At 57.2% G+C, this 27,002-nt stretch overlaps 1 protein-coding gene across 1 annotated transcript in view; it reads right to left on the minus strand.

Annotated features, from left to right (window-relative positions):
• Positions 1–849: 849 nt before the first annotated feature.
• The window catches only part of MYO15A (myosin XVA), a 52,208-nt gene continuing 26,055 nt past the window's right edge, over positions 850–27,002 (minus strand). Inside the window, exons 30-65 of the mRNA XM_088801865.1 lie at positions 25,880–26,061; positions 25,479–25,551; positions 25,089–25,280; positions 24,673–24,833; positions 24,472–24,566; positions 23,852–23,975; positions 23,602–23,669; positions 23,451–23,528; positions 23,114–23,294; positions 22,889–23,021; positions 22,513–22,618; positions 22,310–22,382; positions 21,113–21,234; positions 20,839–20,898; positions 20,299–20,374; positions 19,872–19,987; positions 19,668–19,786; positions 18,662–18,803; positions 17,915–18,026; positions 17,742–17,816; positions 17,142–17,320; positions 16,428–16,543; positions 16,099–16,171; positions 15,748–15,820; positions 15,428–15,501; positions 15,115–15,197; positions 13,702–13,832; positions 12,425–12,519; positions 12,119–12,196; positions 11,643–11,739; positions 9,689–9,849; positions 8,485–8,618; positions 5,936–6,069; positions 5,444–5,577; positions 4,024–4,164; positions 850–1,899 (exon numbers count right to left, since the gene is read on the minus strand). Of these exons, the coding sequence (XP_088657991.1) occupies positions 1,798–1,899; positions 4,024–4,164; positions 5,444–5,577; positions 5,936–6,069; positions 8,485–8,618; positions 9,689–9,849; positions 11,643–11,739; positions 12,119–12,196; positions 12,425–12,519; positions 13,702–13,832; positions 15,115–15,197; positions 15,428–15,501; positions 15,748–15,820; positions 16,099–16,171; positions 16,428–16,543; positions 17,142–17,320; positions 17,742–17,816; positions 17,915–18,026; positions 18,662–18,803; positions 19,668–19,786; positions 19,872–19,987; positions 20,299–20,374; positions 20,839–20,898; positions 21,113–21,234; positions 22,310–22,382; positions 22,513–22,618; positions 22,889–23,021; positions 23,114–23,294; positions 23,451–23,528; positions 23,602–23,669; positions 23,852–23,975; positions 24,472–24,566; positions 24,673–24,833; positions 25,089–25,280; positions 25,479–25,551; positions 25,880–26,061 (4,093 nt within the window). The 3' untranslated portion in view covers positions 850–1,797. The remainder of the gene's footprint in view (positions 1,900–4,023; positions 4,165–5,443; positions 5,578–5,935; positions 6,070–8,484; positions 8,619–9,688; positions 9,850–11,642; positions 11,740–12,118; positions 12,197–12,424; positions 12,520–13,701; positions 13,833–15,114; positions 15,198–15,427; positions 15,502–15,747; positions 15,821–16,098; positions 16,172–16,427; positions 16,544–17,141; positions 17,321–17,741; positions 17,817–17,914; positions 18,027–18,661; positions 18,804–19,667; positions 19,787–19,871; positions 19,988–20,298; positions 20,375–20,838; positions 20,899–21,112; positions 21,235–22,309; positions 22,383–22,512; positions 22,619–22,888; positions 23,022–23,113; positions 23,295–23,450; positions 23,529–23,601; positions 23,670–23,851; positions 23,976–24,471; positions 24,567–24,672; positions 24,834–25,088; positions 25,281–25,478; positions 25,552–25,879; positions 26,062–27,002) is intronic.

A 27,002-nucleotide genomic window follows, 5' to 3' on the forward strand; every position in this document is an offset into this window, starting at 1 on the left:
GCCCATTGGCCCTCCTAAATTTCTCCCCACCCTTGGCTCCACCACCAGTGTCCACACCAGTTTCCCAGCTGATGCTGCAGCAGCCTCCTCTCTGGTCTCCCTGCCTCCTACATGCGCTCTGCTTTGGGGTAAGAATGACCTTCCCAAAGTACAATCTGAGCAGATTGTCCCTCCCCCGCTGGAAAACCCTTTGAAGGTTCTTCATGGCTCTTGGGATGAAATCCTAAATCCATAGTGCAGCCTGCAAAGCCGTACCCAGTCCACCTCTGCCAGCCTCTTCAGTCTCAAGACCTTGCACTAGTAATGTCCACTTCTGGGCTCCTACATGCTGATTTCCTCCCCTCACCACCTAGCTAATTCCTTTACAGGCCTTGTCCTGGTTTATACCTTAACTAAGCAACTCCCAGTGCCTGGCAGTGGCCAGCACACAGTAGGTGCTTAATAGGTACTGAATAAATTTTTCTCTGACACCGTGGTTCTAGCCAATTATGACCCCACGTCTATCCAGATTTCCTTTCCCAAGCCTACTGCTCCCCTCCTTCACGGCTCCCTCCAAAGCACCAGCACTTTCCACGAACATTCATTTATTGGGGCAGCCGGACGGCTCAGATGGTTAGAGCGCGAGCTCTCAACAACAAGGTTGCCGGTTCAATTCCCGCATGGGATGGTGGGCTGCACCCCCTGCAACTAAAGATTGAAAAAACGGCGACTGGACTTGGAGCTGAGCTGCACCCTCCACAGCTACATTGAAGGGCAACAACTTGGAGCTGATGGGCCCGGGAGAAACACTGTTCCGCAATATTCCCCAATAAAACAAAACATTCATTCATTTATTCTTTTATTCACGTGACAAGTATTTTTTGAGCGCCTGCTTTGTGTTAGGCATTGTCCTAGGTTCTGGTGCATATAGTAAGGAACACCACCATTTTCTCGGGAATGTTCATTCCGCTCCCCTCCATCTCTGCCTAGTAAACTCCTACTCATCCTTCGAAACCTAACCATGAAGTACTGTTCTCTGGGAAGCTCTTCCCCAGACCTCTCCTGCCCCAGCCCCTAATGTGGAACTTCTTTCTCCCTCAGCTGTACCACTCTTGAACCTTGTGTGGGCCATCCAGTGATGGGGGCTGAGGCTGCCCAAGCAGCGTGGAGTGCAGGGCGAGGTCTGCAGGGAGAGGTAAGGACAGATGTCTCTTCTGGAAGCTCTGTGCCTGGGCAGTGAGTTGGGCACAAGTAGGCTTTCAACTCCTGCCTCATCCCTCAGATTTGTTTTCCAGCCACTCAGCAACTCCATGGAGGAATGGTGGCTGCCAGGCGCACCTTTTATTTGCACAGAAATAACCAAGGGTCATGAATCCAAGCTGAGCGGCAGTGCGGGGTGGGGAGGCACCCTAGGAGGAGGACACGTGAGGGGCTGGGATGTGGAGCAGATTCGAACATCAGACCCAAGGTAGCCCAAAGGTGCAGTCTAAGCCATCCAGGCCACTGGTATGGGGCTTCCGTGACACAGGTGGGAGTCGGGCAGGGTCCGCATCGGGTACGTGGCAGGAGGCCCCAGGAGCCAGCCTTCGGAAGTTCCTCCTGCTATCTCCTCCAGGATCACATTCTGTGATTCTATCCAAACTCTGGATGGGTCTTCTAGGGTTCCTGGGGACATGGGTCACTCCTCCTACCACCTGTTGGTCTCCTTTAAGATTCCGGCTCTTTACAGGAATCACTGGCCCAGAGAGGCCGAGTAACTCCCCTGGGGCCACACAGCAAGCCTTCTGGCAGAGGACAGCTTCAGGGCTGGGGACTGAGTCACAGCAGCGTTATCTCACTGGGGGGCAGTGTAAGCCGCTTCTCCCGGGCACTGAGCAGGTTCTCCACATGCACAGCCACCACACGACACAGCTCCAGGCCCTGCAGGAGAGACAGTGAGAGTCCATGCCCACCCAACTCTTCCCCAGCTCTCACCTTGGTACCTACCGCAAGGTGAGTTGGGAGTGAGGCAGAGGCCAGCCTCCACACCTTTCCCAGGACCCTGGGAGGAGTGTAAGAAGATGGAAGGAGGAATGCCGGGCTACAGGCGGGAAGGGGTTTAAAGATCATGTCAGCTTTGCTGCATGTGAACTGTGTGACCTGGGGCCAGTTACTTCACCTCTCTGAGCCTCAGTAGCCTCATCTGCAGGGTGTCAGTTTACCAGGGCTTGCCTCACAGGGCTATGGTGAGGAGTTCATGGGATTTCATTATATGTGAATCCTTTAGATCTTAAAAATACTAGTCCAGTCAATAAATGGTAACCATTTCTAACGATGTTGCCATGGTTACCACCTGGCACCCACTGCCTCAGAGCTCCCAACTGGCGCAGGAAGGAAGCAGAGAACTGTGGAGGATGCATGTGTGAGTGTGGTTCTCAGACCACAGCCAACTGGAATCCCCGTCAATGTCCTGCGGGCCCGCAGGACTGCTCAGAGAGAGGTAGAAATAATGAGGGCAGCACTTACTGAGTGCCAACTATGTGCCTGGAATTGTCCTGAGAGCTTCCTGTGTCCTACCCCTTCCAGTGCCCACACCAGGGACTGACAGGTCCCTCAGTTTACAGTCTGGCGGTGTTCCCATGAGGCAGATGCTCTTAGATCCCATTCCACAGGTGAGGAAACTGAGGCCAGAGCCCTGAAGCCACTTGCCCCAGACCTCACAGTTGGTACCGTGTTTCCCTGAAAATAAGACCTAGCCAGACCATCAGCTCTAATGCATCTTTTGGAGCAAAAATTAATATAAGACCGTCTTATTTTACTATAAGAACGGGTATAATATATGATATGATATATATGATATAATATAACATACCAGTTTTTATATTAATTTTTGCTTCAAAAGACACAAGCTGCTGGTCCCGCTAGGTCTTACTTTCGGGGAACAGGTCAGGAGGCCCAAGGGCACACTCTGAAGTGCTCTGCTGAGGTTAGCTGCGGCTGTCCCTCCCTGGGGGCCACCTCAGCTCCTGAGATCGGAGTGCACGGTGGGGGCTCTCCCCCTCCAGCCAATCCTCCTACCCACATGCTGCAGGGCTCCAGGCCTCACTGGGGTTATTGCCTCATTTGACAGGTGTGGAAGTGGGGTTGCTTCGAGATCCTACCACACAGCCTGTCAGAGGTAGGTGGGATAGCGACCCATATCTGTTGGCTGCATACGCTGCTGTACTCAGATAGCAGTTCTTCCTGGAAGCCTTTCTGATGACCTCCCAGATAGCTCAAATACACCTTCTCAGCACTGATTATGGTCCACTGGAGAAATTCAAAGCAGATCCCGTCATGGAGGGGTGGTCCTGGGGCCAGATCTTCAGGAGGGATGCGGTAGGCTGGCCAGGGCAGACATGTGGGCCCCTGCCGCAATTCTGCCCCTTCTGTGAGCTCTGTCCCCTTCCCAGTGGGGCGAGAACTCTGGTCTTGCCCCACCCCAAAGGGGCTGTGATACTTGGACAGGAACCTAGAGGTCTGCCACGCCTTTTAAGGGGCGGCCACAGTTGCCACCAATATGAGAAGGGACAGGGCAGGCGGGCCTCAGTTTCCCTGTCTGTCACACAGGGACTCATCCCCAACCTCAATCCCAGGCCCTACAATCCATCTTCCAAGCCTCAGCCCAGGTGAATGCCCTCAACTTGGTGTGTCTCTGTCCTCTCACCAACCTCTATGGCTTCCTAGTGCCCTCAGCACAAAAGTCCCCGATTCTTAGCTTGACATTCAAGGACCTTCAAGAGCTCTCCCGCCTGCTGTTCCCCATCAAATTCTTCACCATTCTGCAAACAGCTTGGGCCCTTTCCCATGATCCCATCACCAAGATGCTTCCCTGGGAGACCACGCGAAAGACCTGCAATTCTGTGCCGTGTTGGGTTAGTTCTGTCCCCTGCACTGCGCTGGATGCTCCCTGGGGCGGGGCCAGGAGCTGACCCGTCTTGGAGCAAGGCCCAGAGAAGAGGCTGGTGAGCGGAATAATGGAGAGACGGGCTGGGTGACAAGGCTGGGGGCCAGAGTGGGACCCACCTGCTCCAGCTGTAGCTGCATGGTACACTGGGCCGCCACGTCCCCCAGTGTGAGCTCCACATACGGGTAGCTGGAGCTGGCCGTGGGCCGCTGGGTCCGCGTCGACTGGATCTCCTTCAGGGGGAACTTCACCATCAGCTCCTGGAGGGCGGGGGGGGGGGGAGCAGACAGGCGGGACAGGTGGGACAGCCTCACTCACCCTTACCCCTCCCCTGCAGACCAGATCAGTAGAATGCAGGGTACCCCAGTTCGAGTACCAGTTCCCCAGTGACTTGCTGTGTGACCTGGAGCAAGTCATCGCTTTACCTCTCTGGACGTCACTTATGAAGCTGATTCCACAAGTAACGTGCACACGTGTACAGTGTGCGGGCACTGTTCTCAGCTTGGGACCCAGCGGTGCTGGAGAGGCCCGTGGTGCCCTGACCTTCACAGCAAAGCTGCCCCTTCACACCTACGCCTCTGTCTTAGCCCCAGGAGGAAACTCGGAGCACATGCACGCAAAACCAGAGCAATGAGAGCCGATGCCAGACACTTAGCTCCATCCTCCAGGCTAGGGGACAGCTGAAGGGTGTGTTTCATGCTGTCTCCCAGGGCTCCAGCTGGACTGAGCACCAGTTGCCACAGCGCCAGCTTGCTTGCCTTGCTTGGGAATACCTTCCCAAGGTGTGTGACACGTCCCTTCCTGGGCTCACTTCCTCACTCAGTGTTTCCTAGAATCACCTCTAAATAAACCACTTGCCCTAGACACCTCATCTCAGGGTCCACTTCTGGAAGAAGAAGTAAAAACGGAGGCAACAGGTCCTAGTAGTTATGGAATTGTGCCCCCGGCCATCCATATGTTGAAGCCCTTATATAACTCCCATATCAGAATGGGACTGTATTTGGAGAATGGGCATTTAAAGAGGTGATTAAATTAAAATGAGCCGGTAAAAGTGGGCTTGAATGCAATCTGACTGGTGTCCTCATGAGAAGAGGACATTCGGACAGACAGAGACACCGGAATGTGCACGCAGAGAACAGGCCACACGAGGACACAGGGAGAAGGCGGCCGTCTACCAGCCAAGGAGAGCGGCCTCACAGGAAAGCAACCCCCGGGCAGCTGGGTCTTGGACTTCCAGCCTCCAGAACTGTGAGAAATAAACTTCTGTCCCCGAAGGCCCCGTCTGGTGCTGTGTTATGGCAGCAGAGCTGACTAAGACACTGTGTGAGGACTTGGCATGTACTTTATCTCATGGGGGGGGTTTCTCTTATCCCCATGTTCCCGGTGAGGAAATGAGGCTCAGAGAGGGGTGAAAACGCGCCCAGGGTCACACAGGTGTAAGTGGTAGAGGAGGCATCCCCAGCTGGCGATCTCAGCCCCTCCGAGGGTGGGGCTCAGAGGAGAGGGGGCGAGCGGCAGCGCCAGGCTGAGGCCACTCACGTGGGTCTCAATGCTGAGGAAGTTGAGGCCATTCTGGTTGACGGCAAGGATGCAGGGGGCCAGCACAGCCACATTGCTGCAGCTCTGGATGAAGAAGAAGGAGGAGCCGAACATGGGGGCGGCGCTGAGGAGGCCTGGAGCGGGAGAGGGGTGGTCAGCGTGGGGGCTCCGCAGCGACATCCCTCAACCGCATGGCCACCTGCTGCCCACGCCTGGGTTTCCCGCTGCCTCTTCAGCCTCCTGTCTTGGCACCTTCCTCTCCCCCCACTCCCAGCAATTCTCCCCAATTGCCAGCTCTCTCTGCCCAGGGCCACCCATAGCCCAGGTGGTGCCATGGGGAAAATTTTAGCAAGGTGTTCTCTTGAGGCAGCTCGGCTTGGCTAGCACCGAAAATGCCTTTGTACAAAGAAAACGGCGCCTCCATATCCACGGTCCAGGATCCCCTCCTTAGAAGGCCCCCCATGACTCTCTCCCCCAGCCCCGGACTCTTACCCAGAAACTGGGCACGGGCCTGGTGGGGGCTGAGCGCCTGTGTCTGCTGCCGGTGCTGGCTGACCAGGTTGAGCCAGGCCGAGCCGGCCATGGTGTGGTAGAGCAGGGCCGGGATGTACTCCTGGACCTCCCGCCTAGATGGGGGGAAAATGGTCCTGAATGCTTGTCACCATCACCACAGGAGCTCTGCACACTGGCTCATTCAAGCCTCACTTCAATGCCCGTGTTGTGCCAAACGGACGTGATCTTTGCACCTCGCTGGAAGACGAAATGCTGGAAGGTGTGAAGGTGGGTGTAAAGTGCTCACACAGTAGTCTGGCACACAATAGGTGCTCAATAACGGCACGCCGACACCACTAGGCTCCCTGTTTGAAGACGAAGGGACTGAGGCTCGGAGAAGTTCCCTGGTTAGTCCAAGTCACACAGTCACCAAGCGAGGGCTGAGCCTTGTAGCCCCTGCCCCCAAGGAGAAGCCCAGGGCAGAGCGTGAGAAGCACTTGGGGTGGGGGGCGAATACCGGGGCAGGCAGAGCCACCACCACCGCTGGTCAGAGCACGGGAGAGGAATGCTGTGACCCCTCTTGCACCTCTAGGGACCACCAGTCCCCCACCCCACTCCAGTCCCTTCTCTCTGACACATGTTGGCTATCTCAGGGCAATTCCTCCTCCTCTCAGGATATCTAGAAAATACCAACAGCTGTCCTAGTCTGTCCCAGCTGCCCTGGGCTGCAGATTGGGGAAGGATTGGGAGAAAATCAGGGGAGCACCTTTGCCCCAAGAGCCGCCCCTGTCCAGGCGTATCTTTTCTTCTTTGCACTGCTGGGGTAAGAGCTTGGCACCTGGACCCGGCCCCCCCCAGGTCTGCATCCTGGTCCCCCCCACACACACCTATTAGCTGGCTAAGCTTCAGTGAGCTATGTAACCTCTCAGGGCCTCAGCTGCCTCATCCGTATGCGGGGAAAATAAAGTGCATTTGGGAAGATTAGCTGCCGTGTTTCCCCAAAAATAAGATCTAGCCAGACCATCAGCTCTAATGTGTTTTTTGGAGCAAAAATTAATATAAGCCCCAGTATTATATTTATTATACTATATTATTTATTATAAGACCCGGTCTTATATTACAGTAAAATGAGACCAGGTGTTATATTAATTTTTGCTCCAAAAGACACGTTAGAACTGATGGTCTGGCTAGGTCTTATTTTTGGGGAAATACGGTAAGACAATGCAAAAAGTAAGAGTGCCTTGCAAAAATTAAGAACTCAGTGATTATTTTTATCCAGGATTGGGATTATACCTTTATGTGCTTCCTGTGCTTTTTGCATAAAACTGTAACATAAAAGAGCTTTACGTGTTGAGCCCTTGCTGCATTACCAGACGAGGACACACTGTACATACACTGTCTTACTATTAGTCACACCAGTGATTCTCAAAGCATGGCCGAGGGTCTGGGAGGTCAAAGCCACTTCCATAATGACACTGAGATGTTATTTGCTTTTTTCCCCTCTTACTCCCACGGGTGGACAGCGGAGTCTGCCCGAGGCTGTTACAACAGACTGACTGCAGAAGCAGCTCTGACAATCCAGCTCTCTTCTATTGAGCCAGACGGTAAAGAGACTTGTAAAATGTAAAACAGTGCCACCCTTCTCACTAAAGTTTTTGGGAAACGACAGTTGTTTTTTTCATGTTACTTATATTAACATGTAATATTAATTTATATTATTTGTATTATAATTGTTCCTTATATATTTTAAATTATTAGTTATTTCCATTAACATGTAACATATTATCCTTAAATTAACAAATCAATATTTTATGTTGTTTCTCAGTTTTTTGTTTGTTTGTTTGGTTTTAAGGAGGGCGCAGCTCCCAGTGGCCCATGCGGGGATCAAACCAGCACCTTTGGTGTTATCAGCACTACACTCTCAACAACTGAGCTAACCGGCCACCTGTTTCTTAGTTTTCATTTTGAATATGGTAAACATATATAGATATGTATATATAGAGAGATGTATATTTATATCTCTCTATATATTCATATATATATTTATATAGATATAACCTACATAAACAAAAGCTCTTTGGGGTTCTACTTTTAGAGAGTAAAAAGGTCCTGGACCAAGTCTGAGAAGGACTGTTTTATCACCCCTTTGAGAACATCAGTTTAAAGGCTGCCGAGCACCCAGGATTTATTTAAGGAACCCCCTGTTGTTGGACAAGGGTTGCTGCTGTAGGTGACAGCCGGTGAACGTTTCTGTGGCCAAATCTTTCTACATGGCCATGTATAGTTCCTGGACCACAGGGTGTGTGTGTCCTGAAAGCCTCCGAATCATTAAATTTGCTCTGAGCTATGAACACCAAATGGAAGCAACCTGGTACGGGAGGAGGCGGGGCCCCGCTCACGTGGGGAGTTGGAGGACTTCAGGCCCATGGCCAGACAGCACCTTCCTAGTCTGCCTGCGGGCGCAAGAGGGCCACACGGGGGCCCAGGGAGGCCAGCCCTGGGGAGTGCGGGGGTGGGGGGGCAGGGCTACCAGGTGGGCAGGTGCTCACAAGCTGGGCAGGTAGAAGTGGTCCTTGACCCGGTGCTGCAGCGAAGCCAGCTTGGACACTTGCTGCAGCTCCTGCTCGCTGGGCCGGCTGGCTGGCATGCTGCTGAAGAGGCCCTTCAGGTAGTCGGGCAGGGCCTGCAGGAGAGCACGCCGATGAGGGGCACGCACGCACTCGGGCATCCAATCACAGGGCTGTGCACACACATTCTAATGGTTCCAATCTCATTTGCTTCTGGGGGTGGGGTGGCCTATCCCTTTCCTGGGTTTTGGGGAAAGATGACAGGCATGCGAGGGTGAGCTGTGAGGGCTGTGGCCTTGAAGCCCACGTGGCAGTCTCCACAGTGACCTGGGAAGCATGTGGGCATCCACACTGCAGTGTGTGGGAGTGTCTGCTGGGCTGGGGTTACTGAAAGCTGAACACGCTCGAGTCACTAAAACAGACCCATGGGCTGCACCTCCATACTCCGATTCACTCGATCTGGGGCAGGACTTGAGGATTTGCATTTGAACAAGTTCCCAAGGGATGCTGCTGGCCTCCAGGCCACACCTGGACCAACACTGTATGGGACTGCTCTGGGTAGTTGGCAACAGCGTCCCCACGTGGCCACAAAAAGCCCAGTGACCGTATTTTGCACTCAGAATTGCAGAAGCTTTGGCAGCCGTTCCACAAAAACACGCATGCTCTGTCCAAGCACTTCCACAAATGTTAGCACAGGAGATGAGAACCAGATTTTGTAAATTCCAGGACCCTGACTTAGAGGACCAAGTATCAAGAAGGAATAACACAAAGATAAAAATAACAATGCCAGCCAAAGCCTGCGCAGGCCTCTGAGCAAGAACCAGGCCACGCGCTTGGAGGAGAAAATCAGGAGGAAAGGTGAAGTCAGAGGGATCCTCGTGGAAGAGGTGCTGTTTGAGGCAGCCTTGCTGGGGAGGCTTAGAAAAGCAGAGATGCAGGAAGAGCAGGCCAGGCGGAGTGACGGCGCCTGCAAAACTCTGAGAATTGGGCAGTGAGGTTGAGGTCGTTTGACTGCTCTGAGAAGACCACACATGGGAGTAGAGGCACCAGGGCTAGAAACACCAGCAGGGCCCACTCAAAGCATGAAGGCCCCAAACGCCAAGGCGTTTGACCATGGAGTCTGAGCTCACAGGCCTGGGGGAGCCTGGACGTTTCCAGAGCATCAGAGTGGCCCGTATGTGCTGACCTGGTTGTAGTGCATGGTCACGTATAGCTCATTCTCAAACTTGAGTGGCTGATCCCAGAGCACGCGCCGGAACCAGAGCATGTAGCCGCCGTCCACCTGCTCCATCTCTGAGGCCACATCCAGGATGTAAGCGCTGCGGCTGAGCGGGCACACGTGCTGGCCTGCAGAGAGCCAGGGGCAGCTGGGTGGGGGCATTCATGGGCACACGTGTGCCCATGCAAGGCACACGTACAGACCCCAACCTGCTGCCCAGGCGAGGCATCACCTCGGGCAAGTCCCCTCCCTACTTTGGGACACAATGTCCTTAGTAAAGGAGAGCATGTTATGGAACAGGGTGCCCTGGGTTTGTGGAACGTTGATGCCCAGAGATGGGAATACCTCCAATTCAAAGCTACAGCCCCCGAGGTCTCGGAAAGGGTCTCGGGTTAGGCTCAGAGAAAGCCTAGTCCCTTTGCAGAGGAGGCTGGAGACAAGCAGCACAGCAGGTCTCAGATCACGAGACCAGGGGCTGCCTTTCTGCAGAACTCCTTCTAGACAGACCCCTGCCGGGCTCCTGGACGGGTGGGGGGTGGGAGGACTGGGGTCCGCCACTGAGTGGGTCTGAGCCTGTAGGAGAAGCTCACGTTTTTATTCCCCACACTGTCATTTCTGCTCCCTGTCCCACATCTTCAGTGAAATTTTACCAAAGAGACAGGGTGAGGCACGATGATAAAGTCCAGACTCTTGAGGCCCGACGGCCTGGGTTCACATCCCAACTATGTGACCTTGGGCAAACCCCTTAACCTCCACGGCAGGCTGAATAATGACCCTGCCCCAAAGACGTCCATATTTTAATCCCTGGAACCTGTGAATGTGTTACCTTCATGGCAAAAGGGATTTTGCAAATGTGATTAAGTTAAGAACCTTGGGATGGGGAGATGACCCTACGTTACCCGAGTGGACCCAATGTAATCTCAAGGATCCTTATGAGGAGGAGGTGGGAGGATGAGAGAGAGAGAAAGAGACATATGAAGATGCTACACTGCTGGCTTTGAAGATGGAGGGAGGGCCAGGAGCCAAGGAATGCCGGCAGCCTCTACAAGCTGGAAAAGGCAAGAAAAGTTTCTCCCCTAGAACCCCCAGAAGGAACCAGCTCAGATGACACTCTGATTTCAGGACTTCTGAACTTCAGAATAAGATAATAAACGAATGTTGTTTTAAGCCCCTAAGTATGTGGTGATTTGTTACAGCAGCAACAGGAAACTACTATAGCCTCTGTGGGCCTCGGTTTTCCCATCTGTAAATGGGGATGACAACAGTTTTCATTTCATAGGGTTGTTGTGGGAATTTAAAAAGCTGATAGAATTAAATGCTTTGAACTATGCCTGGGACATAGTATCTGCTCCACAAATGCTGGTTATTAGGAACGTTTTGTTACCGCCTTCCCCTCCCCCACATGTTTTGGCCTGACTTGGGGCAAGCAGGGCTGAGGACAGACACAGGCATGGTTCAGGAACACAGAGGCAGTGGGGAGAGCTGGTTGAAGTAGATGGAGCCGACCCACTGGTGGCAGGCCAGACCATGGTCTAGAGTGGGTAGACAGTAGCTGGAAGGGCTTTGGGCCACATGAAAAGGGCCTGGTGAGACCGAGGGCGGGGGCTACATGGCCAACATTAAGGCGTAAGTGGCAGGAAAAATGCTTGCACTTGTGGGTTCTAGGAGTCAGGACCCATTAAAGGAAACCTTCCCACTGAGCAAGCCCTGAGGGCAGAGGAAGGAATCAGAGAGGGCCCTGTCCTCCATGAACTCCCATGGAGCAGATGAGGACAAAGGGCTGAAGGGGTGCTCAGTGCACAGAGAGGTCCTTCCACATGGGGGTTCAGGGGGTCCAGGGAGGAAGTGGCATCTGACCTGGACCCTACAGGCCAGGGTGGTAGGCATGAGCCCAGCATGCTCGGTCTTCCTGGACACTCACCTTGGTTGGTGACAACAAAGATGACATACTCATGGAAGGCCTCAGGGCGTGTCAGAGCCATCTCAGCACAGATCTCCTCCACCACGTCCAGGGCCACCTGGGGGAGGGAAGAGTGAGGCTGTGCCAGCCAGGCTGACCTGTGTCCTCCCAGCTGCCCAGGCCACAGGAGGCCAAGTGCAGCATTGCTCACGCCCTTTGCATAGTAGCGACGGTCCTCTAAGGTCTCTGCGAGTCAGCTTCACAGAGGAGGAGCACAGCTTTTGGAGTCTGAGAGGCTGGTCCCCTATCTGCAGTGTGACCCTGAGCTGGAGGCTCCCCCTCTGCAAGGCTCAGTCTGCTCTTCTGAGAACTAAGTCCTGCCTTGCGGGGCTGTGCAAGAGCCTGGGAAGAGCTCAGTACCCTTGGGAACCCACTCTGAAGACTGGGGTGTCCCTGCCCCTCCAACGGCTGCCTGCTAGAGACAGCCCCTCACTTACGGTACACGTTTTGATTTTGAGATGGCGTTCGAGGCCTCCGGGGAGAAGAAAGAGCTGCCTCTTGGAACTGCGGCCCGCCTGGGACAAGGGAGGGGAAGAAGATGGAGAGGCGGGGTCTGGGATCTGGGCCAGCCACTGTCCACACCATGGGCAGCCCCAGCCCAGAGGTTCGGGGCAGTCACATGCAGGGACACTTGTGCACCTGGGCCTGACAGGGCCCATCTGCGTGTATCTGAGCACACGACAGGTCACTGGGCCCGGCTCACGTCTCTCGCTCATCCTGACCCCCGCCCGCTGCACACGCACCAACATGGCCCGAAGCTCCATGCTGCTAGGGAGCTCCAGACGACCACCGAAGCGCAGGGTTTTCTGCAGGTTCTGCTCACAGGCCTTGGCAATCCCTACAGACACAGAAGCAAGGCCTTGCTCAGGTTAAGCAGGAAGAGCAAGGGGCTCCCCGTGCCACCAGCCACCAGCCTGCTGGGTTCTCCCCACAACCTGTGGGACGGGCTTTTACTCTCTGATTGGATAGTTGAGTAAACAGTTCAGAGAGGGGCAGTGATTTGCCCAAGGTCAAGGGCTGGAGTATAAGAGCTGATTTTGAATGCACGTCCCACGTGGTTAAGGCCTTTTGTCTAGACCACAGTCCCTGGGCTACCTATGAGCCCTGGAAATAGCTGTCACCTTGAGCTGCTGACTAGGGAGCTTGCCCCCGACAGGCTGTGTGACTGGCGATGCAGCTACGCCCCTGCCAGCTGGGACCTCCTTGCCTACCACCCTCTCTCACCCAGAGTCCCAATGCAGAAGACCCCACCCACTGTCTGCTTCTCCATTTCTCTGGGTAAGCAGTGCTCTCATCCTGCTCAGGAGAGGGGTCCAATCCAGAGTTGTAGGGCCCTGGGAGCCCTTCCCTAGAGCTGGGCCTGTTCACCTCTGAGCCTGGGAGTGTCTGCTAATCGAATCAGAAAGGAGGATTCAGAGGCAGAGAGAGGGAGGTCCCCTATCTCTTTCATGGCTGCTGTGGTGACCACAGGGGCCCTGGCCTCCTTCTTGGGGACCCAGGAGTTGCCATGGAAACAAGGCTGGAGGTGAGGCTGAGGAATGACCCCTTTTATCCATATGCCAGGGGGGAAAGGCTGAGACCCTGCGAGCAGCCTTGGGCCCACCCCCACCTGGACCCACTCAAGACCCTTGCCGATCGCCAGAGGAGCAAGACCTCCCCCCAGGACTCCAGACTTTGCCACCTCCTTCTCTTCTTCTTCCGGATGCCACACTTTTCAATCTCCAAGCCTTTGCTTCTACCACTCAGTCCACCTACAAACCCCTCCCATGTGCTCTACCAGAGCACTGCCTCCTCTGGGAAGCTTTCCCTGATATGCCACCCTCCCATTAGATCAGACAACCCCTCGCATCAGCCCCTGTGGGACCTCCACAAGTGTCTGGGGAGTGAATTAATCTTAGTAAACACTGCCTGGGCACCTGTAGAGGGCCAGGCCCTCTGGGTTTCCTCTCCTGCTGGCTGCCCAGCCCGTCCCCATGCAGACAGGCCCTCAGCCCTGGGTTCCCACTTGCTGGTCCCTCACCCTGGAAGGGCAGGCCTGGGGTCCGGCTCACATCTTGGAGGAAGCGAATGAGGTGTGGCTGGAGGACCTCAGAGCAGCTGTGGTAGGCAGCTACAATGTACAGCAGCCTCCAGCCTCGCTGGCAGCTGTCTCTGCAAGGACACACACATAGGGCCACATCACTAGAGTGCCGTGCTAGGAGTCTCCTGGGATAGCGCTGGAGGTCTCTGGTCCTCAGGCAGCTCCTGTGTTCTGAGGACATCCCTCCCTGCCTGGCGAGAGCAGGGAAGGTGGCCCCAAAGCCCTGCAGAAGATATGTTCTGCTTGGGAAGCCAGGGTGGGAGGCAGGGAAGGAGGGGATGAGGCCCCCGACATGCACGAAGAAACAAGCCTTCCCTGGCTAGAATATCTCTGGAGAGGCTTCTGGGTGAAGGTCCCGGAAGCAAGGCAATGGGAACCTGCTGGGGCTGTGCAGAGGTAAAGGCAGGTAAGGCCTGGGGTGGGGATGGGGACCGAAGGACAGGCTGAGTGGTTCTAAAATTCCCAGGGGGGTGGAGAGCAAGAGGAGGAAGTGGAGGAGCGGGGGACGGGACAGTGGACCCAGTGGTAACAAGAGCAGCACACACTTGGGGCCCCTGCTGTGTGCTGCTCCTGCGTGAGACACAGCAGTTCACCTTCACACTGCCCTGGTGTGAGGATTTCACTTGCGGGGACCTAGTGTCTGGGACAGCGCTTCGGACACCACCCACCCTTCCCTAGATGCGTGTTGTGTGGAGAACGCAGGAGAGCAGGTCTGGCCAATTACAGTTCAGCCTCCCTCTGGCTGTGATTGGTGTGGGGACAGGAATGTGACCCAGGTCTAGCCAATCACAGCTCTGTATCCTCCAGCCATTGTGGTTGGTTCAGGGATGGGCATGTGACCAAGTCAGGCCAATAAGACTGGATTTGGGAATTTTTGCTGGAAATATTGGTCAATCTTGCTTTCCCTGGGATTGCTGAGCTGGGAAATGTCTCCCCAGAGCAACCATCTTGCCAATCTATGGAAGATGTTGCTTGGGAATATCAACACAGAGGAAAGCAGGGCCGGGATACAGAGAAAGCCTGCTTCCTGGTGACACCTGGATCTAGCTATGCCTAAAGTCACATGCTGGACTTTCCAGTCACCTAAACCCTCTTTTGCTGAAACCAGCTTGAATTGCGTTTCATCACTTGCCACCAAGTGGACTCACATGTTACCACGGCCATTGTACAGATAAGGAAACTGAAGCCCTGAGCGCAGAACGGCTGGTCTCAGACCAAGCAATTCCAAATACATGTGCTCTGTTGAGTGAGGGAGAGGACTGAGGAAAGAATCCGGAAGTGGGAGCCTCGACTGCCCCTCCTAGACAGGGACACAGCGGGGAAGTGACAGAAGTAAAGGCCCAGCTCACTCACTGCTTGGTGCTGGTGTTATCCGTGATCTGCTTCACAACTTGGCAGTAACACTCGTCCCACATGACCTCATGGTCCCCACACAGCTGTCGGAGGGCAGGCCAGGTCACACGCCACATACCAGGCACATAAGAACAGAGTGGGCACTTGGCGACAGGCCTGATAGCCTGTCCCCAACCCCTCCCACCAGTGGGATGCACTCCTCTTTGGGCCATGCAAGAAACTGCCCACCCCAAAAGTCCTGCAACTCTGTGTGGCAGAGGGGAAAGCGAGCCACAGGGCAGGGAAGAGAGCATCTGGCAGACGCTGGACTGACCTTCAAGAGGGTGCAAAGCACGTCCAGCTCACTCTGGCCTTTCAGGGGGGCATCGCCCATGAACCGCATCACAGCTGTGGGGAACACCACTCAGGCCACCAGACCCCCAGGTGCCCACCCACCTCAGGGGACCCCAGCATCAGGCCCCTCCCTGAGAGGCTATGGTCAGGGCAGCTGGGGGCTTTTCTCCTCTTAAAGGGCCCAAGCCTGAGTTGGGGGAGGGGAAGCATGTGAGGACCAGAGGAGTGGTGATGACCAGGGGTCACACACTGCTGGATCCCCCCTGGCCCAGGGCCCTGGGCACAGTTCCACCCCCACACCTAGGAACATGTCAGTGGCCATCTTGTTGAGGCTGCTGTCGCTGAGCTCGATGAGTGATTCCTGGAGTGGGGTCTGTGAAGGGAGGGGGCGTTGTGTCATGATGGGGGGAGGACAAGTCAGAAAAGAAGAGGCCCACATGGTATGTCCTGTCTCATGACAGGAGGGTCCAAGTCACGAGAAGGGAACCAGGTTGACACTACAGACAGATACCACCCCTGGGAAGACTCAGGCCCTCAGGGTGTGAGAGCTGGGGTTCCTCTGGGAACAAGGCTGTTTGCCCCAGGGGCCTGGGAGAAGGCTCCTGCATCACCATTTTACAGATGGGGAAACTGAGGCCCAGGGCTGCGCACCTTGGTGAAGCAAAGCATGTCCTCCAAGGTTCTGGACTCCCGGCCCTCCTTGGATTTCAGCCGGAGGCCATCCCTGCAACAGGAAGTGGACACTGCTGACCAGTCTTGCCTCCCAGCCTGTGGCTACATCCTTTTCCCACAAAGGGATATTCTTGATCCAATGTCAGTCCACCAGGCTGGAAGGCTCCCAGGAGCTGAGGATGTAGGTGGGCCTCACACTTGGATTATTTCTCAGCCCTCCACCAGAAGTGGGGCCTTCCCACTTAGCTCCAAGAAGTCCCAGAAGGGCCCTCCTCACGGTCGGGATGAGGGGTGGGGCCACCACTCACTGGGGTCTCCTCCGAGGGTCTCGGAAATACTTCTGGGCAAACTCCAGCATTGTGTAAGGTGGGAGAGCCAGGCCATCCTCCCCACGGTCAGCTGAGCCAGTCCTGACTGGGGGACCCTGCAGGAGGGCAGGAGCTAGGAGGGCCTGTCCACCACACCCGCCGCCACACCCCGCACCCACCACCAAAGCCGACAATGCAACCCGCGGCTTGGCTACGCCTACTGTTTCAGGTTGCCCCTGCCCCCACCCTGTACACTCAGCCCGCTGCCGTTGGCTTTGCCCTCGGCCCAGTCACACCCTCCACACGCCCAGCTGATCCCGCCCCTGCCCCACGAGGCCACGCCCCACCTCCAGCTGCGTAGTCGAGCAGACCTTGCCCCTCACTACTACTTAGTGTTACGTCACTCCACCCCTTGCTCTCACCACTTCGCACGCCCGCCCCCGCCCACTCACTTGGCCACGCCCCATCCCAGGGCTAGTCCTGCCCCATCCATCTGGTTACAACCCTTCCGCGGACTCCACTCTTTCCTACCCCATTTGGCGCCATCTTCTGGTCACATCCCGCGGGTCACACGTCTGGCTATCCCTACCAGCTTCGCCCTATCCCAGAACCCGCCACTCCCGAGGCTAACCTTGCTCTCATCCATCTCCACAACCAGGCTGATCTGACCCCCTTGTTGTCTCCGCCCCACTGGCCTTGCCCCACCAGTCTCACCTCCCTCCTGCGGCCCACTTCCCGTGCAGCTGCCGTGGAGGCCACGGCGGCGGCCACGGCAGCGGCACGACCCCTGCCCGGCTCGGCGGGCAGCTGCAGGAAGTCGGGGGCAGCCGCGGGCTGCACCAGTTCGGAAGGGAAGCGTCCCACGCGCCCGTGGATGGTCCCGAACCTCCAGCCTAGAGGACGGGGAAGGGGTCTGAGGCAAAAAGGAGTGTCTCCTCTTGGAACTAAGGGGCCTTCTAAGGATAGTTAGCTTGGCCCCTCCTTCCTGGGAGCCTATTTACAGATGAGGAAACTGGAGGCTCTGGGAAGGCAACGGATTCCCTCAGTGGGAGCTGGAGCAGCATGTGTGGCACAGAGAGACTCGCTACAAACATGGAAACACTAATGCCCACAGAGACCCCTCAGCCAGTTTTGTGGGCAGCGGGCTGGGCTGGATGGCCACCAGGACTCACTAGCAGACCCGGCCAGGGCAGACGCCTTTGGGGCACTGGGAAACCCCAATCATGCATCTGCGGTGTGAGTGCATGAAACCAGGATGAGCTGTTTGGGGTTTCCAGGTTTTGGAGTCTGGACGCAGGACTCCTGGGTACCCACCGAAGTCTGGGCCTCTCGGGCGCAGCTCCTCCAGGTACACGACCTTCTTGCGGACGACACAGCCGGCACTGTAGCCTATGGCCCAAGCTTCTGTCAGCACCCGCCAGGGAGGCCCCCTCGCCCAGCCTCCCCCCCCCACCCCCCACCCCCCCCACCCCCGCAAGGCAGCTGACCCATCCGAGGTGGATCCAGGGGCTGCAGGTGGATGATGTCACCCTTGTGGAAGGCCAGCAGGGAGGGGTCCTCAGGCAGGAAATTCCTCACGGCAACCACGTAGTCAGAGTCCTGCGACAGCCAGGCAGGGGGAGGGGTCACAGGCCCAGACCCCTCCTCCCAGGGGCCACTCCCCTGCCCCTCACATCCACAGGCGTTCCTCCCCAGTCATCAGGGAACCTTTTCTAGGTGAAAGAGGGTAGGGCATTCCAGGCAGAAGGGATGGCTTTGCAGAGGGCTAGAGGCCTGAGTCTGAGGAACGCAGGTGCATGTCTTACCCTCCATCCCTTCCCAAAGCTGCCCCACTGAGGCCAGCTGCTGAGCCTGAGGCAGAGATGACCTGCTCTTAGCCTGGGGGATGCCCAGTCTGGAGGGAAGGGGGGGTGGACACTGCCATTGCAGTAAGCAGTGCTGGGCAGTACAGTCACTGCAGGAGGGTGCGGGATGCAATTGCCGTGCGACTCAGAGCAGCTGAGGGGGTAAGAAAAGGTTTTTGAAGGAGTAGGCAAGAGGCAAAAGGGCATCGCAGCTGGAAGGCACAGCCTGTGCAAAGGCCTGAAGGCCTACAAAAGTCGATGGACACAGCTACTGCCCCCCGGCCCCTCCCCACATACACATCCGTACTCCCCAGGCAGGCGTGGCTGGTACGTATCTGGGGTGGGAGATGCCTGTTCTTAGGCCCTGACCACTGGCGGGGGCCCTCTGACCTTCTTCAGCTCCAGGATGAAGTCGTCCACCAGCGTCTTGACCTGATGAGCTCGGGCTGAGAAGAGGATGACCTTCTCGCTGGCTAAGTTGAATTCCAACATGTTCTGGGAGGGGATGGTCACAAACAGGATGTCTGCAAAGCTGGAGGATGGGATGGTGGCATGAGGGCAGGACCCCGTGACCAGAGGGACACCCTCTACCCCACCCGTCCTGCTCCTTCTGCCCCTGCCGTGTCCCATTCCTGAAGCCCAGCCACACTCAGCTCCATTACACCAGCCCCCCCGCAAGGGCCCAGGAACTTCCCCGGCATTTCCTCCCCTGGTCCCAACGTGGCTCCAGCTCATTGCCTACCACCGACCTTCCAGGTCCTCCCCGCCCTCTGCCATTTATCATTATTGATCTACCTATCATCTATCTATCTATCTATCTATCTATCTATCTATCTATCTGTCATCTATCTATCATCTATCTATTTACCCCTTGATCCAATCTCCCAGGTTTTGCCCACACACATCTATCTTTTTTTCATTGACCAAATTCTCTCCATCTTTCCAAGCAAGGAGCTTTCACCCACCCAGTGAGCCAGGCTCTGCCCCTGTCCTGTGAGACAGACAAATGGGGCTGATGCCAGCCAGGGGCCAGAGGAGTCAGTAAAGTCTCATGCTGCAGCCCCCTGTCCCTTCTGGGCTGGGCTGGCTGTTGGCCACACCGTCGCCCCACTGCAAAGCGCTCTGGGAGGGCAGGGCTGGATTGTGGTCTGCGAGGCAGGATGGCAGAATCCGTTCCTGGCTCGTCTACTTCCTGGTTGTGTGTCCTGAGACAAGCATCCTCTCTCCCTGAACCTGTTTCCCCAGCTCTAAAATGGGCTGGACTAAACAGCTTGGCACAAAGCCTGGCACATTGTAAGTGCTCAATAATTGGCAGTGGAAAGTCAGTGAGGAAATGCTGATGCCAGTCTGTGCCCCAATGCCCAGCTAGTGCCATTCTCACCCGCCTCCCAGTCACCTGTAGGTGCGCAGGACCCGCAGCTGCCCGCCAGCCTCCCTGCTGCCCCTGTCCATCCGCAAGAGTTTGATGCCCGCATGAGACACAGCTAGGATCTGCACGCCAGTGCCCACGCTGCCCTGCAGTGGGGATGAGGGCATGTGAGGGTCCTCGCGCCCCATCCCTAAAGCCCCTAGGTGGGAGGGGGGCAGCAGGGGCTCAGACCGTGGCGGGGAAGAGGCGGGAGAAGTAGACCTCCCAGCTGTCACGCGCGGTGCTGACCACGGCCCGCTTCACACTCTCCGTCACCAAGGGCCGCTGTGTGTCCAGCTGGTTCTGGGCTAAGGGGAAACCAGGTGGGGTCAGGGCCCTCTCCTCCCTCCCCTGCTGGCCCACATTGCAGGGAGGGAGGCTGACACTCAGCAAGAAGGTACGGGGCCATTGTATTCTCAGTGTCCAGACTGGGAAATGATATCCAGACACAGATGGGGTGGCTGGGACACAGATGGGATGGGTTAGGGTTGAGGCGGTTAGGCAGAGCTAACCTCAAACTTGTCACCTGGCCATGGGAGAGACCAGCAGCAGAGCAAGGAGATGTCTGGGAGGCAAGTAGGACTAGGCTTATCCCTTCCCTTCCCTCCCACCGTGGTACCAAATAGGGCTTTCATCTTGAGCCTCTCATCCTCGGAGATGCGCAGGCAGGCCTTGGACAGGGTGTCATGCAGGATCTGTGGGAATGAGTGGTGATGCAGGCAGCCCGTGGGCTTCCGGCACCGAGAGCCCAGGCTGGGCTGCTGCAGGACCAGTGGGGGTGGGGTGGGGGTGGGGGGCTCCAAGTACGCAGCAGTGGGGTCATCTCGGTAAACAGAGCCCACTGACGAGGACCCTCTCCTTTCCCCTCACCTCCTCAAGCCATACCGCCCATCCCAGCTCAGTTTCCTAATCTACGCAGTGGGACCTGGATTTGCCCTCTGGGCCCTGTCTGGCTCACACGGACTGCGAGTCTGGTTAGCTGGGATTGTGGACTCCTTGACCCCGTCCCTGGGGTGGGGGACGCAGGAGAGCAGCTCTCATCCTCAACATCGTCAAGGACCCAACTCCAAGAAGCAGAAGCAGAACCTGCAGACCTCTAGTCTTTGTGCCCACTACCCCACCGAGCACACGGAGGCAGAGAGGAAAGACAGGACTTTACCTGCCGGAACAGGAGGTCTAGTTGTACAGGGTGGCTGTAGCTGTCTTTAGGGTAGAACACCTGTGGGGGCGGGGCTTCAATGAGGACCCTGCAAGCCCCCTCCCCTTGCTTCACACCCTGCCCCACCCTCTAGGTTCCGCCCCGCTGTACACAAGCCGCTGGTCCCCTCCCGAGCTCAGCTCTGCTCAGACCCAGTTCTCCTGGCCCCATCCCTATGACCCGATCCGCGTAGGTCACTGCTCCCCCATTCGGCCCCGCCCCTGGTTCCAGGCACCTCTTTGCGCAGGAAGATGCGCCAGGGGGCGTCCTGGTAGCCGTAGAAGTTAGGGTTGAGGAGGCGGTGTAGCCGCGTCTGCACCGGTTCCTCCGCAGGTTCCAGCGACCTGGAAGGCTGCGCTGGGGGGCGCAGCGAGTTGGAGGGGCATGAGTCAGGGGAGGCAGGGTCGGTCGAGGAGGTGACTGGAGCGACTTCATATTGGGGAAGGGGCTGGGGCAGACTGGTCTCCCTCCCACATCCCTGGCTGCAGACACATCTGATCATGTGGGCGCACGAACACTTATACAGCCTGACGCTTCATGCGATACATACAGAGAGCACCTAGTGTATGCGGGCTAATTCTAGGGGCAGGGGGTGCCACCGTAAACAGACACGGCGCCTGCCTTGAGTTCAAAGTTTCCTAGCAGGTGTGGGTGGGACAGATTATTCGAAAATGACAAAGCTCAGCGCTAGGAGCTATGGGGTGGAAATAAAACTGGATGATTGAGGAGAGTCTAGGGTGGGGGCTGGTTTGTAAGGGTCCTTCAGTTTGGGCGGTCTGGCAGACCTCTCTGAGGAGGTGACACTTGAAACCTGAATGATAAGACGGGGCCAGGCATGCAAAGACCAGGAGCAGGCTTGGTGTTCCAGGAACCCTGAGGAGCAGTGTGCCAAGGGGACAAGGGGAGGAGACAAGGTTGGGGAGGTGGGCCGGCCATGCAGGGTCTCGTGGGGTCTCGTGGGCTACGGTGAGGAGTGTGGCATGTACCCCAGTAGGGGCCGTTGGAGCGTTTTTGCCAGGGACATATGGGAGCTTCTTTATCTCACTTCAGATGACTGTGGCTGCCAGGAGGCAAAGGACATAGAGATTAGAGCTCCCATTGTGATGTCAGGAGGCCTAGATTTAGATCTCTGGTCTGACACTTTTGAGCTGTGTGATCTTGAGTAAGTCATTTAACCTCTCTGTGCCTCTGTTTCCCATCTGTAACATCTATAGCTACAAATGGTACTGTGTCAAAAGGTTTCAATGAGTCCAGGGTGGGCCTGACCTGAAATCAGGTACTTAAGTGCTGATGCAATTATACAATGTGTACACAGTAGGTTCACACAGGCTCAGGGCACGGACACAGACCGAGACGCACCTGTGCTCACAGACACTCATACACTGGGATGCCTGCTCTCTTGCCCCGCCCTCCCTCTCTCCTGGCCCCTCACCTGGAGTGGGCCCTGTGGATGGCCTCGGTGCGCTGGTCACTGGCTTCACCCGGGCCACGGCCTCTCTGGGTACCTGTCCCCACCCCAAAGAGAGTGCTCAGGGGGTAACGAGTGGGCCCCGTGGAGGGGGGCAGCAGCAGGGCCATGGCTTCTAAGGATCCCCTGCAGGCCCCACTTTGTCTTCCCTTCTACCTGGGCCTTACCTGGGTACCAGGTGCTGCTACCGCCTGGCTCATCTGCCCCTTCAGGATCATCAGGGCCTCCTCGTGGGGGTCTGGCCGCTTCACAAACACCCTCCCGCCGTCCTTCCTGGTGGGTTGGACACTGAGTCTGCTCTTCCCAGCCACAAATTCCTACAATAGGGAACCTCTTCCTCCCCCCCCCATCATTATAAATGAGAACCCAGAGAGGATCAGAGACTGGCCTGAGGTCACACAGCACAAGCTAGAGTGCAGACTGGGCCTCCGTCTGCCCCGGGGACCATCTGCATAAACAGACTCACTCCCTAAATGTCGCTGAGCACTGAGACCTGGTGAGGAGGCCACCTGTCTGGAGGACCGGTAAGGGGGCAGAGCTGACCTGAGGGCCTCAGACCGCCCTCCGCCCGGTGGCTGCTGGTACTGCCTCACGATGTTCTTGATCTGCTGCGTGGGCTGTGGGAAGTGCTCCGAGTTGAGGGTCGAGTACCGGACCAGCTCTGGGGACGGCGAAGCTGTGGGCAAGGGGTGAGGGTGGGGGACAGGGTAAGGCCATGCTCCCAGTCCTGTGCTGGGAAGCCCCCCTCAGCTGGGACACGACACTCACTGGTTTCTGGAGAAGCCCGGTCCTGAGCTAGAATGGGGGCAGCCACGGGCTTGGTGGGGGGCCGTGGGGCCTTGGCCACAGGGGCTGGGGTCAAGGGTTTTGGTGTGGAGCGCAGGAGCACGGGCTTGGCCGGGGGTCCAGTGCCTGCTAACTTCGGCCGTGCCTCTGGTACTAGGGGTTTCTGTGGAGAGCAGAGTGTGAGGTGGGTTTCTTGGGACACAGCAGCTTGCCTTCAGGGTCCCCATGTCTGCCCAGGATGGACTGTAGGGTCGTGGCTCAGAGAGGTGCAGTGATGCTTTGGAGCAGCACAGCACTCACCCGGGCGGGCCAGGCTCACCTCTGGGGGCAAGGGCCTTGGGGCGGGGCTCAGAGGGTGATGCTGGAGCGCCATGGCCTGCAGGGTCATCTCCCTGGCCTGGGGAGAGGTGGTGGTGGTGAGCAGGCAGGCCCATGCTCGGGGGACCCCCCGTAGCCTGTCTGGCACTTACCAGAAGCACAGCCTGTTTGTGGATGAAGGCTTGCTGCAGAGCCAACGTGGAGGCATCCAGACCTGGAACTGGGGAGAGCCGGGTCAGAGGGCGTGGATCCCAAGGTGCAGAAGCTGAGGGTAACAGGAATCCCTACCACGGCCCCCCAAGTCATCTCACCCCCACCATGCTCATAGCTGCCTCCATTCTGCACGTGAAGGAGCCCAGACAACCAGCGGCAGCCCTGGCCTTGCCCAACCTTGAAACCAACCTGGGGGCAGGCACTGACTCGGCTTTGGCTCTGGAGGTCTCCTGGGGGTGTCTTCGGTGCTGCCTCCACCAGGCTGGCCCCCCCCTTTCATGCGGTAGGCAATGGCTGTTGGCTTCTCCAGGTCCTGGGGGCAGCGGTGGCTCGAGTGACCGCCTCAATGCTGTCCTCCCGAGGTTCCAAGGCAACGGGCACCTGACACCAGCCACCTCCTCCATCCAGGGGCGTCCCACCCGCCAAGTGGCTGCTGCACGCCCAGCCTCTGTCCACGTGCATTCCATTTGGTCCTCCTACAACCGTGCGAGCTCCCAACTCACCCCTCCCTTCACAGAGGCGTAAACTGAGGCTCAGAGAGGGGCTGTGCCCTGCTCAGGGCTGCATAGCGTGCCCTGGAGGGGCTCCCGGGAGATCCCAGAGTGAGCAAGGGTGCCTCGCTGGCTACCACAGGAGGTGGGCCTGTAGCTGTGGCTCCTTCTAGAGGCAGCTAGTTGCATCTCTAGCTGCAAGGATACCCTCCCTCATCCTCTGCCCCGTCCCCAGCAGACACCCAGGAGTGATACCACCCGATGGCCCCGGTGTGTATGTGTTGTACTGCGGTCTGCAAACGCCCCAGCCATCCTTACCGCATCCCCGTAGGACAACACAGGGTCAAAGAGGCTGTCCAGGTAGCAGTCCAGTCCCTTGTGGGGTGCAGTGGGCTCCCCAAGGCTGTCCGAGTCTGGCAGTGGGGGGACACACAAAAGTCAACTTCTGTTCTCTTGCTGTCACCTCCCATAGCCCCCACGCTCCCTCCCCACCAGAGACAGCGGCCACTGCTGTTTGACCTTGGTGGGTCGCTGTCCCTCTCTGGGCCTCAGTCTCCCCATTTGTACCGTCCTCATTGTGGCTGCAGTACCCATCAGAGTCAGCTACTTTGGGCACGTGCCCGTGCGGCTGGGGCCTCGTGGGTGCATCGTCGTCCGAGTCCCAGCTGTTCCCAAACACCCTGTGGGGGAGGGGAACATGGAGCAGCTGACTCCCGAAGAGACGGAGAGACAGAGAGACGCATGGCCCTCCCAAACCACTTCCCCATTTCCTCTGTACCCTGGATTTGGGTGACTCTCTCCCTTTAGAGGCAGAACCTTTTGGTGAGCCCCACCTCCTTGAGACTTAAATTCAATACAGCCTCTCCCAGCAGCTGGGAGAGGGAGCCTTGTGCTGGAAAAGGCCGTCTGTGTGAGGGGCCCAGGTAGCCACCTACGCTCTTGGGCCTCCCCTGCTGGCCATGGGTCCTTCTGCACCCACAACGAAGTAGGACTTCTGCCGTGGGAAGTCCCTGAGCAGCTCTAGGTCTGACACCAGGTCCAGCACGTAGTCGTGGCCTGCCAGCTCTGCCCACTGGACCCCGTTCTTCATGGCCACTGTCCAGCCTCGCCAGCCTTCTGCCAGTCCCCTGGGGACAGCATGTGAAGAGACAGAAATGAGGGACGGAGCCAAGAGGTACAGCCTAGGAAGACCCCTGGGGTGAGCCAGACCCCAACGTGACCAGAGTGGACCCCGTGGGGCCCTTCAAGGGATCTGGCCTCTTCCCCTCCCTCCCTCCTTCCCATGGGCACAGGGGCGTGCTGGGAAGGGCATTCCAGGAGCCAACCTGTGCCTCAGAATGTCTCCAGCCACCTCTTCCCCGGTGCTCCAGGAGTGCACCGGGCAGGAGAACTGGTCACCTGGGACGACAGCAGGTGCTGGGCTCAGTGTGGGGCATCTGCTGTCAGCCCCGTCCTGCTGCTTCCCCACCTGCTTCCTGCACTTAGGCCTGCCGTTCTCATCCAGGACCCTGGGTCTGCATCTTCTCCCCCGGTCCCCAATCCAGGTCCAGCCCCACAGCTACACGAAGCCCTTTCCAGGGCCATATCCAGCAGGTCCTTCTCTAGCTCTAGAACCAGCTCTGGCTTCTCCTGACCCCAGGGCATGCTGGGGCTTGCTGACTCCGGCTGCCCCTCCACGAGGGAGGGAGGGAGAAAAGGCAGTACACAGTGGGACAGGGTGGCTCACCGTTGAAGCAGCCCACATCCAGCGCCATGCCAGCCCTCTCCTGGGTTGCTATCCATTCGAGCTGGGTTGGAGGGAAGGTGCGGGCAGCCCCAGGGCCCTGCTGTTGGGCCCGGCTCATGGCCTGCATGAGGCGATGTTGACACACGGCCTGGAAGCCATTCCGCCCGTAATCAGACACAAACCTAGTAGGTAGGAGTTGGAGCCAGGATGAAGAGGCTAGCTCAGGGTGGGGGAAGGTTCTGAGGCTAGTTTAAGGGAGGCCCAGGCCAGCCCAGAGCTTTAGGTAAGGCTGAAAAAGCGCCCGAGTTCTGAGGCCAGGCTACAAAGGATCTCAGACGAGCCTAGCGGTCCAGGGCTAAACTGAAAGGGTCCCAAGCTAGCCCAGAAGTATTTCAAGGCAGCGTGAAGCATGACGCTCCCAGGATAGGCCAAAGAGGTTCCAGGCTGGCCCACCTAAGCTTGTTGGAGCAGAACGTCATTGGCAGAGTGGGGTCTGCAACACGGTGTGAATACGAGCCTGGACTCTGGAGGACTGCCCTCCATTCTTTTACCAGGCAACCAGAGTGCTTATCTGCCCTCTCCGAGCCTGCCACCAAGTTCTCACCTATACAAGAGAGGGCTGTGAGGCTTCAACGTGACCCAGGACCAGTAAGCCTGATCCCTGCCAGTGGCAGGCTCTCCTCACGCCTGGCTCCCTGTCCCCCTCCCAACTACGGGGGGCCTGGCCAGGAGCAGCAGTGGAGCAGGCCCACGGTGGCTACCAGAGGGAACCTAGAGCTGTGCCCACAGGAACCCCTGGACAGGCAGGTAGGCCGACCCTACTGCCATAGATTCACAGGACTGGCAAGTGAGCTGCCCACCCACTGCATACAGCCTGGGTGAAGCTCAGGCACCCTGTGAGGTGGGGCCTGTCACCGTCCCTTGTTTGTAGGTAAGGAAAGAGGTACAGACGGGCAGCGACTTGCCCGAGGTCACACAGCAGGTAGTTGTCACAGCGAGGATTCGCACCCAGGGCCTGCCTGAGCTCTTTGCCACAAAGCAGCCATCACCCAGCAGAGGGACATCATCATCGTCCTCAGGATGCTAATGACGGCTGTCCTCACATAGCACTGACCATGTCCGT

The sequence above is a fragment of the Rhinolophus sinicus genome, chromosome 12, assembly GCF_057876585.1.
Source record: "Rhinolophus sinicus isolate RSI-liver-muscle chromosome 12, RSI-T2T, whole genome shotgun sequence".
Lineage (NCBI taxonomy): Eukaryota > Metazoa > Chordata > Mammalia > Chiroptera > Rhinolophidae > Rhinolophus > Rhinolophus sinicus.